This window comes from Cydia strobilella, chromosome 27 (genome assembly GCF_947568885.1).
Source record: "Cydia strobilella chromosome 27, ilCydStro3.1, whole genome shotgun sequence".
NCBI lineage: Eukaryota > Metazoa > Arthropoda > Insecta > Lepidoptera > Tortricidae > Cydia > Cydia strobilella.
In genome coordinates, this window is record NC_086067.1 from 1,273,227 (window position 1) to 1,292,898 (window position 19,672).

The following is a 19,672-nucleotide window of genomic DNA, read 5'->3' on the forward strand; positions in this document are numbered from 1 at the left end:
AGATGGCAGACCCTACTATGCGAAATAGAGCCAGAGTGAAGTTATAGTGGCAGCACCTGCAGACCTTATTAGAAGCGTGAATTCCAGGTCACGAGATGGCAGACCAATCAATACGCACGGTCTCTAAATATAGAAATAGTCATTATGACGTCAGGGACGTCTTTATGGCGTCATAATGACGTCATTGTTACGTCATTATGACGTCGCTGACGTCACTTTGCTACTTGGGTTGGAAGCTGGAGTTGGAATTGTTTTCGCTTTCAATTCAGGTCACAAGATGGCAGACACTCCAACACGCACAGTCTATCTATAGAAGTAGTTCTAACTAAAGTTTTTGTTATATTTACGCTTTTTTTCGACACAGTTCCGACACCATTAAAATTCCTCACCTAATTCCAACCTTAAAGGTTAAACGGTATTGTATAAGACATACGGATTAATTAACTAATCTACTTGTGATGTGACGCACGCATACATGCCACGGTCGCCAGCGCACATTTAGGACATAGTTTCAAAATGACGCAAGTGCCTTTAGCGTTCGATGACTTACAACTTTTAGTTCGATTTGACAAAGATAGATATAACTCCGTAATAGATGGATACAGTCTAAGGAAAAAACGTGCCTCGAAAATCAAGAAAATTTGATTCTCGTTCAGAGGGCGCTACTAGTTTTGGCCTACAGTCGTATAGATGGCGTTGACGGTTTCGTTTGTTATTTAACAATTTTAACGCATATCAGTGAAAGAACATGGGTCAAAATCATAAAAATAATTAATGCAAATAAAAAAAAACATTTATCTATATTTAAATACATTCTATCGTATTTTTATAAATCTTCATTTTTAGTTTTAAAGTGTGTCGACAGATGGCAGTGAATTTACTGGGGTTACAAAATTTACTATGACAGTACCGCTCTAGTATAAGTTACTCTATGGATTTGAGGATTTCGTCAATGGATATTGAAAGGGATTAAGCGCCTTGGATGGGAATGAAGATAGGTCTTTTTAGAGTGTGGATTAGATCTATGTCGGTGGGTCTAGGCTACGCTGTCTAAGCTTTCACTACAATCACTTGAATTTTAATGGCAATTTTTCGTTAAAAGAGTAAGTAAAATTGTCGTAAAAGCGATTGGCAAAAATTTCTTTCATCAGATTTTTGTACATAATTGTTATTTCATTGAACCTAACACAAATTCCTATACTAGGTACGAACGCCTAGGCCAAAACCTAGCTTTGGTATAGTATAAACTCGAGGTTTTGAACTAAATTTGAGGGCCCCACAATACCACAGTACTTATTATAAGCTATACTAGAACTTTATAGTATCTGGGACTCACTTCGGCCTCGTCAACCATGATGCGATGTCTATTTTGCTTCACATTGACTTACCTTAGTAATTTCTCGACCAGCAGTTACCCCAAGAACCCAGTTCCCCCCGTCACAAGAATTGAGGATCCAGACAGGAACTTCTGTATCTGGGACTCGCGGTGGACTTAGGCCTCCTCAACTATGTTTGTTTTACCTTAGTAACTTCTCCACCAGCAGTTTCCCCAAGAACCCAGTTCCTCCAGTGAGAAATATCGTGGATCCAGATAAGAACTTCTGTATTTGGGACTCGCCGCGAGCCTCGGCCTCGTCGATCATGTCCATGAATGTGATGTCGCCGCCCTGTTTGGGCTCATGGAGCTCGGAGTCCGAAATCATGACTGGAACAAAAAAAACAGGAGTTAATGAAATGAAAATCTTAATTTCAGGAAACTAGTAGCCCATAGATACTGTACAACTAGCATACATATTTCATAAATATATAAAATAAATGAATATAGAACAGGTTACGATTCTGTTCAGAGTGGTTTCGTTTGAGATTATTCATTCATGCGAGCCCAAAGACGGGAATACGATTTTAGCAGTCTATTTACATATTTATGTATGTAGGTATAGGTATGTTTGGTTTGTGTCTTTCTTGTGTTCCGCCATAGTTAGTGACTAGACTTATGTGGGTTTTTAACTGTTTTGTAATTTTATCATAGGCATGTATATATATCACCTTTGTATACCGGTCAATAGTGGACGGATATTCGTTTTTATATCGTGCTTTTCAATTCTTAAGGTACTCAATCAATTAAATATATTAATTTATAAAATAATATTGACATGTGCATCCTGCCCATCCTAACTTACGGTGCACAAACTTGGTCATTAACTGAGGCCCTAAAATCGAAACTCAAGGTTTGCCAGCGAGCTATGGAGCGTAGTATATTAGGTGTTCGTAGAACTGATCGAATCAGAAACACGGAACTACGCTCCAGAACTAGAGTTGCAGATGTAGGTGTCAAGACCGTTAAGCTTAAGTGGGACTGGGCGGGACATGTCTGTCGCATGCACCCGGAAAGGTGGGCCAAAATGGTTACTGAGTGGGACCCACGGAGCACCATAGACGGTGCAGGCCGGGGTTCAGGCAGACCAAAAAGGAGATGGCGGGACGACTTGGACGCATTCTACCCCAAATGGTGGGAAAATGGCGATGACAGGGTCGAGTGGAGAAAACGAGGGGAGGCCTTTGCCCAGCAGTGGGACACCAAAATAGGCTAATATATATAAAAAAAATATTTATATTTTTAGTTTTAAGTATTAAATTTATGTTATATGATAAAGTATGACTTGCATACGAAACGAAATTCTGTTGTACAAATGTAACTGGTTCCCCGCGATACAGGTGCAACCTAGTGCGGGGCCCCGTAACTATGATTTGTAAAACTGTTTGAGTAATAAACTATTCTATTCTATTCTATATAATTTTATATTGACGTGGAAAAAACACCTACTAGTCGTTATAAAGTAATGAGTTGCTGTCAAAGTGCTTAAATACATTAACCTGAGGTCAACTTAATGAAGAAAACATTACAATTAACAGTAGAATAGAATAGAATAGAATAGAATATATTTTATTTGTAGTAATACAGTCAAAGTCAAAGTCAAGGTCAAAATATTCTTTATTCAAATAGGCCTAGCAACAAGCACTTTTAAGACTTCCGGTTCGAACGCCATCTTGATAGTAGCCTCGTGATTAATTCCTTTGTTTTTTGCTCATTAATATTGTTTAAAGTGTAATATCGATAGCTTTATTATACAATAATCTAATGTGGTAGTGTGCAGTGAATGGAGAATTAATCTCAAAGCGTGTTTAACCACCATTTTGGAGTCAACGGCCGGTAGTCCACGTGCTACTCGTAAAATCCAGCTATCGGTTTTACGAGACAACTACAACAACCACCGAACAGCGTCGTGCTCTAAGAGCATTTATTTTGTTCCTACCCTTTTACGTGACATTGGCTACGGGAAACACCGCCCTCAAGTCCATCAAGAAAAAGAAGCACTTTTAAATTAAATGTGCTAAGGTCATCAAATATTAGGTAGGTACCGTAAACCAAATATAGATATAACTCCGTAATAGATCGATAGTCTAAGGAAAAAACGTGCCTCGAAAATCAAGAAAATTTGATTCTTGATCAGATGGCGCCACTACTTTTGGCCTACACTTGGATAGATGGAGTTGACGGTTTCGTTTGTTATTTAACAATTTTAACTCATATCAGTGAAAGAACATGGGTCAAAATAATATAAAAATAATTAATGCAAATATTGCTAGTTCAACATGTAATAAGTATCAATGAGGGCTAACGCGTATGAATTCGCCGCTAGGGGCGCTAGTGTAGATGGTGGTCTTTTCCATAGTTCGAAATGTCAAATGTCACTTGTCACTTCAATGACTGACAACTGTTCTTTAGTCTTTTGGACCACCATCAACAGAGGCGCCGGGACTTCCGGTTCGAACGCCATCTTGATAGTAGCCTCGTGATTAATTCCTTTATTTTTTGTTCATTAATATTGTTTAAAGTGTAATATCGATAGCTTTATTATACAGTAATCTAATTTGGTAGTGTACAGTGAATGGAGAATTAATCTCAAAGCGTGTTTAACCACCATTTTGGAGTCAACGGCCGATAGTCCACGTGCTTCTCGTAAAATCCAGCTATCGGTTTTACGAGACAACAACAACAATAACTACCGAACAACGTCGTGCTCTAAGAGCATTTGGTATTTCTACCTCTAACCGTGTCTGGCTAGAGCCCTAGAGGCCCATAATTTTATTTACCGTACACTGGCTGAAGAAAATCAAGAAGTATTAATTCGATCCCACGTGGATCCCACTTTGACGTTGGCGAAATCATCGACAGTACCGATGGAGCCATACTACTTAAAGATTGATTGAACAGAGGCGCCAACTGGTGAGCAAAAACACGATAGCCCTCATTGCAATCTTATTTAGTGTTAGACCACGCTAAAAAAAAAGTTTTTTGGACCACCCTAATACCTACCTGACCCGTAACACAGAATAAAATTAAATAATAGTACTACCGTACAGAAAGGAAACTTCCTACAAAACCGAAGTTTGACAGCGGTTCAGGGTCGAATCAATGCTATCCCTTTCTAATATATGGCACTATCCCTTTCGGCTATTTAGGGTTGGCAAAATTCAAATCATTATCTTTCTTATCTGTGGTCGTGCACTCAAAAGGACGTCAGGTTGTGCCAACCCTAATAATTGTTCGGAGCAATGCTGAGCCGAACGGAGCCGAGTTTGCCCGAAGCGAGGAGTTTCGGACCCCTGCCCGTAGGCTTGAGACAAGAAACTCGTAAGTACCTATCTAGTGTAAACAAGGGCCTGACACTTTGATAGAGAAAGATAGTCTTATTGCGATTCCTATAAGAGGAAAGAGAAATTAGTGCCATGCTTTGTCCTTATCACCGACCGGGTGGCATCATAGGTAGGTGATGGCGAAATACCGAAATTTTTAAGAGTGAAATAGAAAAAATCCTATGCTGCCCAAATTTTATATGAATATTCTTTCTCTTACCCCTGGTCGCTCGGTGGCGCGTCTATAACTACTTGTATATACTATGTCAATGAGTGTAAATAACATCATAGAGTAACTTATACTAGAGCGGTACTGTCATAGTAAATTTTGTAACCCCAGTAAATTCACTGCCATCTGTCGACACACTTTAAAACTAAAAATAAATATTTATAAAAATACGATAAAATGTATTTAAATATGGATAAATGATTTTTTTTATTTGCATTAATTATTTTTATGATTTTGACCCATGTTCTTTCACTGATATGCGTTAAACTTGTTAAAAAACAAACGAAACCGTCAACGCCATCTATACGACAGTAGGCCAAAGCTAGTAGCGCCCTCTGATCGAGAATAAAATTTTCTTGCTTTTCGAGGCACGTTTTTTCCTTAGACTGTATCCATCTATTACGGAGATATCTATCTTTGGCCGAACGGAGCCGAGTTTGCCCGAAGCGAGGAGTTTCGGACCCCTGCCCGTAGGCTTGAGGCAAGAAATGACATACTTATTTAAATTACTATGACATACATACTTACCTAAATTTATAACAAAACAATTTTATAATATGAATATTGTACAATAATTTATTTATTAATGATCTCATGTGTAATTAGAATAATTGTTTTATGACCTGATATTTTTTTAGATAAATTAATAATTTGCTACATACAATACAATAAATATAATAATAATATGTTATGAGTAAGCAGTTGATATGATGTGCCCTTACAGGGTCCATGTGAGACATTGTATATTATAATTTACATCTATACTGTACCATGGTTGCAATAAAGAATTATGAATTATGAAACTCTTAAGTACCTATCTAGTGTAAACAAGGGCCTGACACTTTGATAGAGAAAGATAGTCTTATTGCGATTCCTATAAGAGGAAAGAGAAAATAGTGCCATGCTTTGTCCTTATCACCGACCGGGTGGCATCATAGGTGATGGCAAAATACCGAAATTTATAAGAGTGAAATAGAAAAAATCCTATGCTGCCCAAATTTTATATGAATATTCTTTCTCTTACCCCTGGTCGCTCGGTGGCGCGTCTATAACTACTTGTATATACTATGTCAATGAGTGTAAATAACATCATAGAGTAACTTATACTAGAGCGGTACTGTCATAGTAAATTTTGTAACCCCAGTAAATTCACTGCCATCTGTCGACACACTTTAAAACTAAAAATAAATATTTATAAAAATACGATAAAATGTATTTAAATATGGATAAATGTTTTTTTTTATTTGCATTAATTATTTTTATGATTTTGACCCATGTTCTTTCACTGATATGCGTTAAACTTGTTAAAAAACAAACGAAACCGTCAACGCCATCTATACGACAGTAGGCCAAAGCTAGTAGCGCCCTCTGATCGAGAATCAAATTTTCTTGCTTTTCGAGGCACGTTTTTTCCTTAGACTGTATCCATCTATTACGGAGTTATATCTATCTTTGGCCGAACGGAGCCGAGTTTGCCCGAAGCGAGGAGTTTCGGACCCCTGTCCGTAGGCTTGAGGCAAGAAATGACATACTTATTTAAATTACTATGACATACATACTTACCTAAATTTATAACAAAACAATTTTATAATATGATTATTGTACAATAATTTATTTATTAATGATCTCATGTGTAATTAGAATAATTGTTTTATGACCTGATATTTTTTTAGATAAATTAATAATTTGCTACATACAATACAATAAATATAATAATAATATGTTATGAGTAAGCAGTTGATATGATGTGCCCTTACAGGGTCCATGTGAGACATTGTATATTATAATTTACATCTATACTGTACCATGGTTGCAATAAAGAATTATGAATTATGAAACTCGTACGTACCTATCTAGTGTAAATAAGGGCCTGACACTTTGATAGAGAAAGATAGTCTTATTGCGATTCCTATAAGAGGAAAGAGAAAATAGTGCCATGCTTTGTCCTTATCACCGACCGGGTGGCATCATAGGTGATGGCAAAATACCGAAATTTATAAGAGTGAAATAGAAAAAATCCTATGCTGCCCAAATTTTATATGAATATTCTTTCTCTTACCCCCGGTCGCTCGGTGGCGCGTCTATAACTACTTGTATATACTATGTCAATGAGTGTAAATAACATTTGAGCAACAGCAATATAGGGTTAAAGGGTAACGCGTAGATCTAATTATTAAAACAGGTTTTTGACGATTAAGTAGGTAGTTTACAAAACCGGTATCCTTATCCAATGTACCTATATATATAATAAAATAATAACTACCTTCAGAAACCGGTAAACAAATAAGACTGGTAAACTCGATGAAGACTTGCGTTCGTCAAAATATTTATAATTTCATAGCATTTATTTTTATAATAGGGATTTACAAACAAACACTTCATGGCGTCAAACATAACATTAACTTAGAAATTAAAGTAAATTGACTTAGCTTGGCAACTATTTAACTCCACGGATTAACTTGTTATTAAAGGTATCCCTTTTTATTTATTTATTATGAGGTGCAAGTACTAAATCTTGTTAAGACGATTCTCGCTGATTTGGCCTTGAGCGTCTCAGCGTCTCTGTACCCGCACCCCGCTCACTGCGATCGTACGTGAATTTCGTCTCGGTGCGGCGACTGCGGCGGAACGAGGTTCAAAGAATAACCTACAGCCCAGAGGCGCGCGGCATTTGGCGCTATACCTCGTATTTGTGTATCTTTTGCAGATATTTTGTTGTTTGAGTATGAGTAGATCATGCGTGTAGTGGAGGTCGTAAATTATAATAAAAATATATTCCCTTATGCATTATACTTTACAAGCCTCAATTAGTTAATTTGTGTTTTATTTGTTTCTTACAAATAAATACCTAAGTCAAATCGACGGATTAAGATTTATAGCTAAAGCTTGGTATGTACTAAATTGAGGCGTTTATTTTATACAGTTTTTTTATCCGTAATAAATAAATATAAATAATGCCATTAATAGTTAACTTATAAAATTAAAGTACCTACTAGCTTCATATACTACTACAAATGTGTTATTTTTCGAAGTTCGAAGTTTTCTCAATCATTACGTGGGAACATGATCATTATTAGGGTTCCGTACCTCAAAAGGAAAAAACGGACCCCTTATAGGATCACTCGTGCGTCTGTCTGTGTGTCTGTCCGTCTGTCACAGCCTATTTTCTCGGAAACGACTGAACCAATTAAGTTGAAATTTGGTGTATATATGTAAGTTTGTGACCCAAAGACGGACATGTAACGTAAACAAATTAATTTTAAACACGGGGGCCACTTTTGGGGGGTAAAAGAGAAAATTAAAAAAAAAAAGTTTTTCAAACTATATCGTGTTACATATCAAATGAAAGAGCTTATTGTGAGAATCTCAAATGTATATTTTTTATAATTTTATGATAAACAGTCAATTCAATTCAATTCAATATATTCTTTATTCAAATAGGCCTAGCAACAAGCACTTTTAAATTGTTTAGAAGTTATTCACGAAAATAGGCAAAAAATGAGCATTCCCCCCTTTATCTCCGTAACTACTGGGTATAAAATTTTGAAAAAAATACACAAAATAGATCTTTACCTATAGATCACAGGAAAATTTATTAGAAATAAGCAGTCAAGCGTGAGTCGGACTTAATTATTTAGTTTTTGATCTAACCCCTACGGGTTTATTAAAGACATTTCACGCACGTTTCACATAAAAAATAAATTGTTTAATTTGAGTAATGTACGGAACCCTTGGAACGCGACTCCGACTCGCACTTGGCCGGTTTTTATTACAAGCGCGCCACAACCAAATCAGCGCTTTGCAGTCATTTATTTTTTTAGTGGTTAATGGCTATGTATGATGAACCCCTGTGGACGTCAGCTGCCGCTCCGTTGATGGGTTGAGGAATGGCAGCCACCGAAACACGCAAAAAAAATTGTTATCGCCTCCCGCTTGATACTCTGTCAGATGATAGTTTAGATGCTATTGTGAATTAAAAAAATGGTCAGCCGGTTGTATCTCGGTGGACCGTTAGCTGGTCACATGAACATGTAAAAAAATCTTTTCAGTCATCGCATCCCATTTCATACTTTGTCAGATGGTAGTTTAGATGATATTGTTAATAAAACAAATCGTCGGCCGGTTGTATCGCGGTGGAAAGACCGTCAGCTATTAAAACATTATTGTTAGTTTAAAAATAATTTTAATTGATTTAGCCGTTTAGTAAAAATAACCAAAGTTAGCCGCAAAATGGCCTGTTTTATTATTTTTATTACGGTAAAACTATAAATATCAGGAAATAAGTTAAATTTTATAATTGTTGAACAATAAATGAAGATTCATATATATTTTTTTCATAATTTTTTGTTTACCCATTTAGAAGACATAATACACCAAGTTGACCCAATGAAATTATTACTGAAATCCAGAAGGAGATACAAATAATAATAAAATAATAAAACGTTTATTAACCGGCAAGGATCACCCATGAAAAATTTACAGACATAACTACAATTACATTATTTAACACTAATTACTACTTAACTAAACCTACAATAAACTTAATAGTAAGTTTTTCTGTAAATAAAAATACGATAGGCCGTTTTGCTAGTTCTTAATCGATTAAAATTATTTTTAAACTACAAAAACAATGTTTTTAACAGGTACTATTCATACATACAACGTAATAGGTAATAGGTAGCTTATGTTAAATCAATTATTTATTGTTTCGAGATGGAATGGAACATTATTCAAAACGTAAAACTTGAATGACATTATAATATGTCGGTTAGAAAACATTTATTTATTTATTTCAAATGAAGTATTCTCAAACATACGTATATTATAGTATAATATATACGGATATTATCATTGCATTCATTGTAATAGACCGCAAAATACCGTGTTGCGCTCGCTAATGCGCGTCGTAACCAAATCAGCGCTCTGCAGTTATTTATTCTTTGGCCACAATAACTCCGATATTATAGCACTTTGCTTGTGCATAAGCGAACATAGTGCAAGGAAGGCACGGAGCGACGAGCGACACAGCCTCCTCGTCTCAAAGCTGGCACACGACTGCCGGGTGCCGGCCACGCCATTTTCAGGCTGCATACGCATGAAATGTGGAAAAACGTTCGATTTCTTAAGAAAATATTTTTTGATTAAGAAAAGCTATGTTGCATTTGTAGAACCTGTTAAAACATATTTGTTAGTTTAAAAATAATTTTAATCGATTAAGCCGTTTAGAAGTTATAAGCAAAGTTAGCCGCAAAACGGCCTGTCGTGTTATTTTTTTTTCGGTGAAACTACAAATTTCAGGAAAAAAGTCGAATGTTGCGATTGTTGTCCATAGAGTGAAGATGCATATATATTTTTTTCATAATTTTTGGTTGACTCATTTAGAAGTTATAAGCTCTAAAAAGTAACAGTTTTTGGCCAAAAACTGCGCGAAGCGCCTTAAACGAATGTTAATTAAAAAGTAACAGACTATTAAATATATTAATAACGGGTCACTCATGTGTTTTAAGTCGAAAACGCTCGACATGTTTCACTCCGTACCGCCGAGTCATTGGGCGCGGAGGGCTGCGGCCCGCAGTCTGCGCCGGTCCGTCACCGTCGACGCAAGCTCCTGATGACGCTCCTCGGTACGGAGTGAAACATGTCGAGCGTTTTCGACTTAAAACACGTGAGTGACCCGTTATTCATATATTTAATATGTCTGTGTCTCACGGAAGTTTTGTTAGTAAAAGACTACTTTACTATTTAATAGGCCGTATTACACAATTAATGATTTTTTTGTGAATGCACTTAACTAATTACTCTTGACATTAAATTATTGTAATGGTTTTTTTTCTTTAATCCCATTGAATGACATGTACGTACCTATAATCTTAATAATTATGCATAACTTACATACATAACCTTAGAATAAGCAATCTTAGCATGTAAGTACTTTATTAGAGTATAATGTAACTGTATTTGCATGTATTTATACGTGAAAGCAAATAAATGATCTGATTCCGATTCTGAATTACAATTTAAAAAAATATTACACCGATCTTAATTGACCGAGAGTTAGCGAAGTCTCCGTTTCAGCTTGGGCAAATTAAATGTTCTCATATGTCCAGAATGTCCAGATGTCCTCCCCCGGTCGCAATTCTCAACCGATTCTCGTGAAATTTTGTGAGCAGGTTCGATGTTTAAATACATTTTTTTTACAAATTCAGTTTTTGGAAATTTATAAAAATGGCGGAGCCATTACATTTATTCAGTTTTAAGTTATACTTGCGAGGTCTACAGTTCACCAAAGATATATATAACTCCGTAATAGATGGATACAGAAAAAACTCGCTTCAAGAAAAATTTTGATTCTCGTTCAGAGGGCGCTACTAGTTTTGGCCTACAGTCGTATAGATGGCGTTGACGGTTTCGTTTGTTATTTAACAATTTTAACGCATATCAGTGAAAGAACATGGGTCAAAATCATAAAAATAATTAATGCAAATAAAAAAAAATCATTTATCTATATTTAAATACATTCTATCGTATTTTTATAAATCTTCATTTTTAGTTTTAAAGTGTGTCGACAGATGGCAGTGAATTTACTGGGGTTACAAAATTTACTATGACAGTACCGCTCTAGTATAAGTTACTCTATGCAGTTCACACAGCCACCAGTTATAGTTCAAAATTAGCACAAAAACAGATAAGTCGGTACACAACGATTAGGTAAAGTCGTCGTCAATAGAACTTGCAAATAATGTTAACAAATATGACAGATTTTGTTAGCGTTTGACACATAACCTAACATTTTTACGAAGGTTATTTTCGAATTTAAAATATCTTGAGACATATTAACTTAACTAACACAGCAGTTTCACTCACGTGTTTTTAGTCACTTTAGTGAAACCGTGAGTGAAACCGCTATGTTAGTTAAGGTTATTTTCCATGCAATATTAATAATTAACATTTTATTTAACTAAAAATTTATATAAATAAAATATTTAAGTATATAGACCACATATAGACTGTTGATAAGGTCATGGTTGTCCTTTTAAAGAGCGAGATTACGAAGTAATGAAAGTAAAATGGTGTTTACATTATTTGCAAGTTCTATTGACGACGACTTTAGCAAATTGGTCAATAGAACTTATAGCACCTATTTGGATAAAAACTCAGCTTAGTCAGTAGTAGTAGTAGTAGTAAAACTCTTTATTGTACAAAAAAAAACATAAAACAAGAGAAAAACGCATCATTTGTACAAATTATGGATGGTATAGAAAGGATGCCAATCTCTTATGGCAGAATTGTTGCAAAAGTGACCGCTTTCATCTTTAAATAATAGTTCCTAATCTCTCCGGTGGCGCTAGGCTCTGGGACATGAGTATAACATGAACCATATAAGGCAACAAATAACCCGACCAAATTACGTAGGTTGTTTTTGGTAGTATTTCGGTGTATGGTGGCGCCGCCTAATTACTGTTTTTTGATGGACACTTTTCATCAACTTTTCATACATAGAGATTTGGCTCCTTTATATAGTCTCCATGGTACAAATAAGGCGAACTTGTCAGATATAGATAAACGTGATAATATTACGTCATCATATTCGATCGGAACACTTTTTAAAGACGTCATCAATACTTTGTCTGAATCAAATATTGGCTAATCTAAATAAATAAATTGTCGACCAATGAAATGTTTACTGAACACTTATTGCATACCACCGTCCTGTTCACTAAAAAATTGTGAACTTTAACTCGAAGACAATAAGGACTAAATTCAGTTAAGATTGCTATTATGTTCGTAGCTTTTTGACTTTTTAAGTAGTGTGGCCTTAAGTTTTTAGATGTTTGTTTACGAAAACGTGATGTTTGGCGTACTACTGTCCACTGTCCACCTGTTAACTAGTATTATATTTTATTCCTAAGATATACAGTGTGGAAAGAATGAGTGGGCCCTGGAGGAAATGTACCTTAAAACCTTAAGTTAACTCATTTTGCTCAAACATTCTTTTATTTTTAATAGAAACAAATTGCATTCAAAGATTTTTTGAAATTCGATTATTTCACCCTGGAATCAAACCGACTAAAAATTTTTCGAATAATAGATTAAAAAACCGCTTTTTTAATCTACTATTCGATTATATTTCTCCAAGAAACATTAGGCCTTACACTCGTCTGTCGTACAAAATATCCATAAAATCCAATATTTATTAGTATTCAAGAATATTTTTAGACAAGCCAAATTGAAAAAAAAAAATGCAAAATCTTTGAATGCAGTTTTGTTTATTTTCAAAAATGAGCTTACTTAGGCCCCATTCGCACGAGAGCTTAAAAAGCGTTGCGTGTGGGACGCACCCATAAGTAAGAGCGAGAAAGCAATATCTCTTTCTCGCTCTTACTTGTCTTATGGGTGCGTCCCACACGCAACGCTTTTTAAGCTCTCGTGCTAAGGGGCCTTAAGGTTTTGAGGTACTTTCCCTCCAGGGCCTATTAATTCTTTCCACACTGTATAAGATCCATTGATCTCGATTTATGAGTGTTGATGTTATAACTAGTCACGTGTTGGCAGGGTGAGGATAGTCATTAAACTTACTAGTAGGTAAATAAGGATGTTATGAACTCATGGTCGCGAAATCATTGGAAAATTTGGATATAATTTATATTGTTATTAATATTGTCTTCGGTTACCGCGATAGTTACTCATGAAATAAAACTATGAAAACGGATTATATCGCGTATATTGAATTTATAATACATCCCGACGTTTCGAACTCTTTACAGCGTTCGTGGTCAACGGGTGACACGAACCGACCACGAACGCTGAAGAGTTCGAAACGTCGGGATGTATTATAAATTCAATATACGCGATATAATCCGTTTTCATAGTTATATTGTTATTGTTTAAAGCCTATAAAAATACATAGGTAGAATCGCTGGTGGCCTAACGGTAAGAGCGTGCTTTCAATCCAAAGGTTGCGGGTTCAAACCCCGGCTCGTACCAATGAGTTTTTCGAAACTTATATACGAAATATAATTTGATATTTACCAGTCGCTCTTCGGTGAAGGAAAACATCGTGAGGAAACCGGACTAATCCCAACAAGGCCTAGTTTCCCCTCTGCGTTGGAAGGTCGGATGGCAGTCGCTTTCGTAAAAACTAGTGCCTATGCCAATTCTCGGGATTAGTTGCCAAGCGGACTTTTTTTTTTATACTACGTCGGTGGCAAACAAGCATACAGCCCGCCTGATGTTAAGCAGTCTCCGTAGCCTATGTACGCCTGCAACTCCAGAGGAGTTACATGCGCATGCCGACCCTAACACTCCTCTCCCTCGAGCTCTGGCAACCTTACTCACCGGCGGGAACACAACACTATTAGTAGGGTCTAGTGTTATTTGGCTGCGGTTTTCTGTAAGGTGGAGGTACCTCCCCAGTTGGGCTCTGCTCTAGATCTGGAATGACATCCGCTGTGCTGTGCCCTACCACACAAAGCGAGATGTCATTCACAGTGCCCATACCTCTCTTATTTGTTATTGTTTTATGCCTATAAAATAAGAATAAGAACAATTGGGGCATTTTCTATTAAAAGGGAACCAAAAGTATCTTAGCTGTATACTTTTGGTTTGTTTACCTAATATAATTCTACTAGTTTAAAGTATTATTTTTGTTGACTCGTAGATAGATATTGTATACAATATAGTCAATAGTGATATAATCAAGCTTTTCAATCTTGGACCCTATAAGGCCACTCAGCATACTCGACTGAAAAGCTCTCCATTACCTATATATATCACGATTGTATAAAATACTATAAGTTTCGATGGGCGTTTTCTGCCAACGATTGTCACCTGTGCTAGTCCCCCTGAAAAAGTAGGTAGATTATGTCACAAGAAAGCAAAATGACCTATTTACGGCGAGGGCGTACAATTGAATCCTAAACGAAGCGAAGGATTCTATAATAGAATCCCAAGAGTAGCGAGGGATTCTAAAGTAGAATCCTGAGCGTAGTGAGGGATTCAAGTATGTAGTATACGCCCAAGATTGAAATAATTTTGCTACCATGTGACACATATTACTTTTCACATCACCTATGAGGTAATTATAATATTTAAAAATATTATTTAAGCTAAAAAAATAATGCGCAAAAAAATGTTAAAATAGTGTCCTAAAACAGAAGTGTTACTTTCATCTAGGGTTGCCACCTTTTTTCTATACACATATTTGTCAAAATATTGAAAAAATATAGTATTTACTGGGAAGTTTGGAAAAAAAATAGGGCCGATTTGAGGCGAATTAAAAATCCAAGTCGCATACGATGCGATATCGGTGACATTTGTATACCCCATTCTTAAGTGATGAAAATATAGTATTTTTCGTACTATATTGATTTTGTATAATATACAGTCTAAGGAAAAAACGTGCCTCGAAAATCAAGAAAATTTGATTCTCGTTCAGAGGGCGCTACTAGTTTTGGCCTACAGTCGTATAGATGGCGTTGACGGTTTTGTTTGTTATTTAACAATTTTAACGCATATCAGTGAAAGAACATGGGTCAAAATCATAAAAATAATTAATGCAAATAAAATTTTTTATTTTATTTATTTAAAAAAAATCATTTATCCATATTTAAATACATTTTATCGTATTTTTATAAATCTTCATTTTTAGTTTTAAAGTGTGTCGACAGATGGCAGTGAATTTACTGGGGTTACAAAATTTACTATGACAGTAACGCTCTAGTATCAGTGACTCTATGCTAAAATATAGTACGATACTATATTATAGTATGGGTGGCAACCCTACTTTGATCCCTCCTAGCAGGGAAGAAAAAGCCCTTTTTCGAATTGGTGATGTGAAAAATATAGTTGATACTCGTATGTACCTATCCTAACTATCTTAATTTGGCGTTAGTCAATTATATATCTATTTTACATAACCAGATTACCTACTTAACATACGTTTTACATAAATATGACATGTCAACAAAGCTAGATGTTAAATATGGCTTTTAGGGTTCCGTATTTCTTCTTCCTCGGTTCCTCATTGCTGAGGATCGCGACCATGCTTTGTCTCCATATGTCCCATTTTCAACCAGGGTACTTATTGTCGCTTGTCAGTCAGGCGCTATTTCCATATAGCTTCAATTAGAAATCAACCTTTGGTACATGGAGACTATATAAAGGAGCCAAATCTCTATGTATCAAAAGTGTCCATCAAAAAACAGTAATTAGGCGGCGCCACCGTACACCGAATTACTACCAAAAACAACCTACGTAATTTGGTCGGGTTATTTGTTAGTTCATGTTATACTCATGTCCCAGAGCCTAACTAGCGCCACCGGAGAGATTAGGAACTATTATTTAAAGCTGAAAGCGGTCACTTTTGCAACAATTCTGCCATAAAAGATTGGCATCCTTTCTATACCATCCATACTTTGGTACCTTTTGATTGAAAACGTCACATATTGTGCGGTCATATGGGCCACTGCATGTTGCCGCCAACCACCCTCTTTACAACATCAGACCATCTCGTGGGGCTTTTCCTCGCGCACGCTTGCCATCCATTTAGCCCCCTTCACACTCGTGGCGCGAAGCCGCGAACGCGAGTGTGGAGTCTAGTTCGCTAATCAGCGAAATCGACTCCACACTCGCGTTCGCGGCTTCGCGCCGCGTAGTCTGGAGCAGGCTTTAGACCCAAGATAATCTGCCTTTCTAGGTCATGCTTTTTCGTCCACAGAACGGCAAAAAATGAACCCCATATATGTCCGTCTGTTTATCCGTATGTCACAGTAATTTTACTCTAAAACTATTAGATTTATTTTATTGATATTTGAAAAATGGTGTATTTCATGACTTAGAGGATATAACCAAACGGAGACACCATGTCTGTAATTTTCTGTACGTAGTCTGCCGATTTTTGCGAGGGAGGGGAACGTCAAATGTATACGTAACGTAAACATAACCATGTCAGATAAACGTCAGTCAGTCCATACATTGTGTATGACCATTGGCCGACTATTTTCGACAGAGGGGAACGCGAATTATGTCAAATACTAATGTGTCCCATAGGCACCATCGGGCACCACTATCGTACACCACTATCGTGCACATAGCTAAAGCAGATGCGAAGTGTCACGATGACATTATGTACCAATCAATAATAAAACCGGCCAAGTGCGAGTCGGATTCGCGCACCGAGGGTTCTGTACTTTTTAGTATTTGTTATTATAGCGGCAATAGAAATAGATCATCTGTCACGGTTCATCAGATACAGGCTGGTGACAGACAGACAGACGGACAGACAGACAGATGGACAGACGGACAGCGGAGTCTTAGTAATAGGGTCCCGTTTTTACCCTTTGGGTACGGAACCCTAAAAACCAACTTTCATATTATCTAAATCTGTATTATTATAGTCCTAAGGTTCCATTCCACGTGGCGGTATATGTCTAACATATAATATGTCTAGCCAATACCTACCGGTTATGGGCACATCACGAGCGCTATGACGTTAAATCAGCAACTAAATAACGTATTTAAATGGCACATTTGCTTAATGGGAGTCAAAAGTCACTGGACTCTGAATAAACTAGTAAGAACGTGTTCACATTGTCTGACCCGATATCGGATAGAAGTAAAAATAACACGTATTTTTTCTCTAGAAATCTGCATGGCAAAAAAATCTAACCCAGAAAAGACGAACTTCAGGCGGTTCCCTGAGCCAGAAGGCGAAAAATCTCCTTATATGATCATGTTTTTCTAAGAGGCGTTGATATTCGTAGACGTGGAAAAAATATATGAAGTTCTTGACTATATTATCTTTAACAACATAGCTTCCGATATACGAATTATGACACTTCGCTCGATACAATTAATTTCCAAAGTCACCTCTAACTCGGACTTTTAATCCTACTTTACTCGGTTATTTATTATGTAAATTATTATTTATTTATTTTATATCCTCTAAGACGGACGTTGATATTGGTAACATAAATAAGGAAGCCTCTGTTGTACTCAATAAGGGCCTGACACTCTTTGATAGAGAAAGATAGTCTTATTGCGATTCCTATAAGAGGAAAGAGAAAATAGTGCCATGCTTTGTCCTTATCACCGTAGGTAGGTGATGGCGAAATACCGAAATTTATAAGAGTGAAAGAGAAAAAATCCTATGCTCCCCAAATTTTATATGAATATTCTTTCTCTTACCCCCGGTCGCTCCGTGGGGCGTGTATAACTAATGTATATACTTGTATATACTATGTCTAACTCTAGTATGGTTGTACGGAACGAGGTTATGTTCATAGATTAGTATATTTTATGGTTATGTTTTCGAAATGACGGGCGTTTTTCCGGTCTTTGGTAATAAAACCTACACAAGTTTTAAGTTCTTGGACGAAATGCTTTTAATCCGACAATTTTGAGCTTTTAATTCTTTGACACGCCCTATATCCACCACCTTTTTCCCAGTATGAGGTTTCATTAAAATTAGTGTATTTGTATGCAAAAATATATACCTATTTAAAAAAAACCGGCTAAGTGCGATTCGGACTCGCACACCGAGGCAACAAACCTAGGCAACGTACGAGACAAGATACAAAGACTCCAAAGGCTCGCATGCGCGGCCACCACTGGCTGTACGAGGTCCACACCGACTGCAGCCATGGAGGTCATGTTAAGCCTTCCACCGCTGCACCTACACATACAACAAGAGGCCAGTCTCTCAGCGGTAAGGCTGCGAGCCCTTAATATATGGTCCAACATCATAGGAGCTCTTCACACAACTTGCCTGGCTAAGGTATATGACGAATTTCCAGTGCTCAATTCGGGCACGGATCGGATTCATAAACAAGCTATCTTCGACAAAAGGTACAAAATACAGTTATACGAGGACGACAATTACGAAGGACTCAATCCTCGGGAGCTCAGAATCTTCACTGATGGGTCCAAAACAGACAGCGGATCGGGCTCTGGAACCTTCTCAGAAGACCTGAACATGTCAATTACCACTCCGCTAGGAGCCCATAACTCGGTATTCCAGGCTGAGTGCATGGGCATCATAAACGCGGCGGCTGCCATCACTGCAAGGAAGGTAGTAGGATCCTCCATCCGCATACTCTCCGACAGTAGAGCAGTCTTGATGGCTCTAAAAAGCCATATAGTCACATCCAAACTTATACACGAATGCCACGAACGACTAATGGAGGTATGTCATAACAATAAGATCACCCTACAATGGATCAAAGGACACAGCGGATCCCGGGGTAACGATGCTGCGGACGAGCTTGCCAGGCAAGGATCGAGTGCGGGAGCGATTGGCCCAGAACCGATCCTCCCGATACCGTTTAGCAAGGTACGCTCAATGCTGCTGGCACGTACAGGGAAACTACACACAGAACATTGGCTAAACCAGACTGGATGCAGACAGGCCAAACAAGCCATGCCTGGCATCAGCGGAAAGCTCACAAGGGTGCTCCTTCAATTAGGAAAGACCCGACTGAGCATGGTGACCAGTGTCATAACAGGTCATGGACTATTTAACAAACATCTTTTTATAACAGGTGTCACAGACAGTCCCCTATGCAGAGGATGCATGGAGACAGAAGAAACAGCCTCTCACGTGGTGCTGGAGTGCAGCGGAGTGGCCCCATACAGGGCAAAACATCTCGGATCCCCGAGAGACCTCCCCGAGGTCCTACTCAACATCAAAGGTTTGATAGGTTTCCTCGAGGAGCTGGGCTGGCAGGACTAGCCCACCCCCATGTCACG

The 19,672-nt window shown here is 37.3% G+C and overlaps 1 protein-coding gene across 2 annotated transcripts in view; it reads right to left on the reverse strand.

The window, feature by feature from the left end:
* Positions 1-19,672, reverse strand: part of LOC134753650 (fatty acyl-CoA reductase wat-like) — a 66,000-nt gene that overhangs the window by 38,292 nt on the left and 8,036 nt on the right. Inside the window, exon 2 of one of the 2 annotated variants that reach the window (XM_063689591.1) lies at positions 1,522-1,705. In XM_063689591.1, coding sequence (XP_063545661.1) covers positions 1,522-1,703 — 182 coding nt within the window. In that variant the 5' untranslated portion in view covers positions 1,704-1,705. The other variant, XM_063689592.1, reaches the window with a different exon arrangement.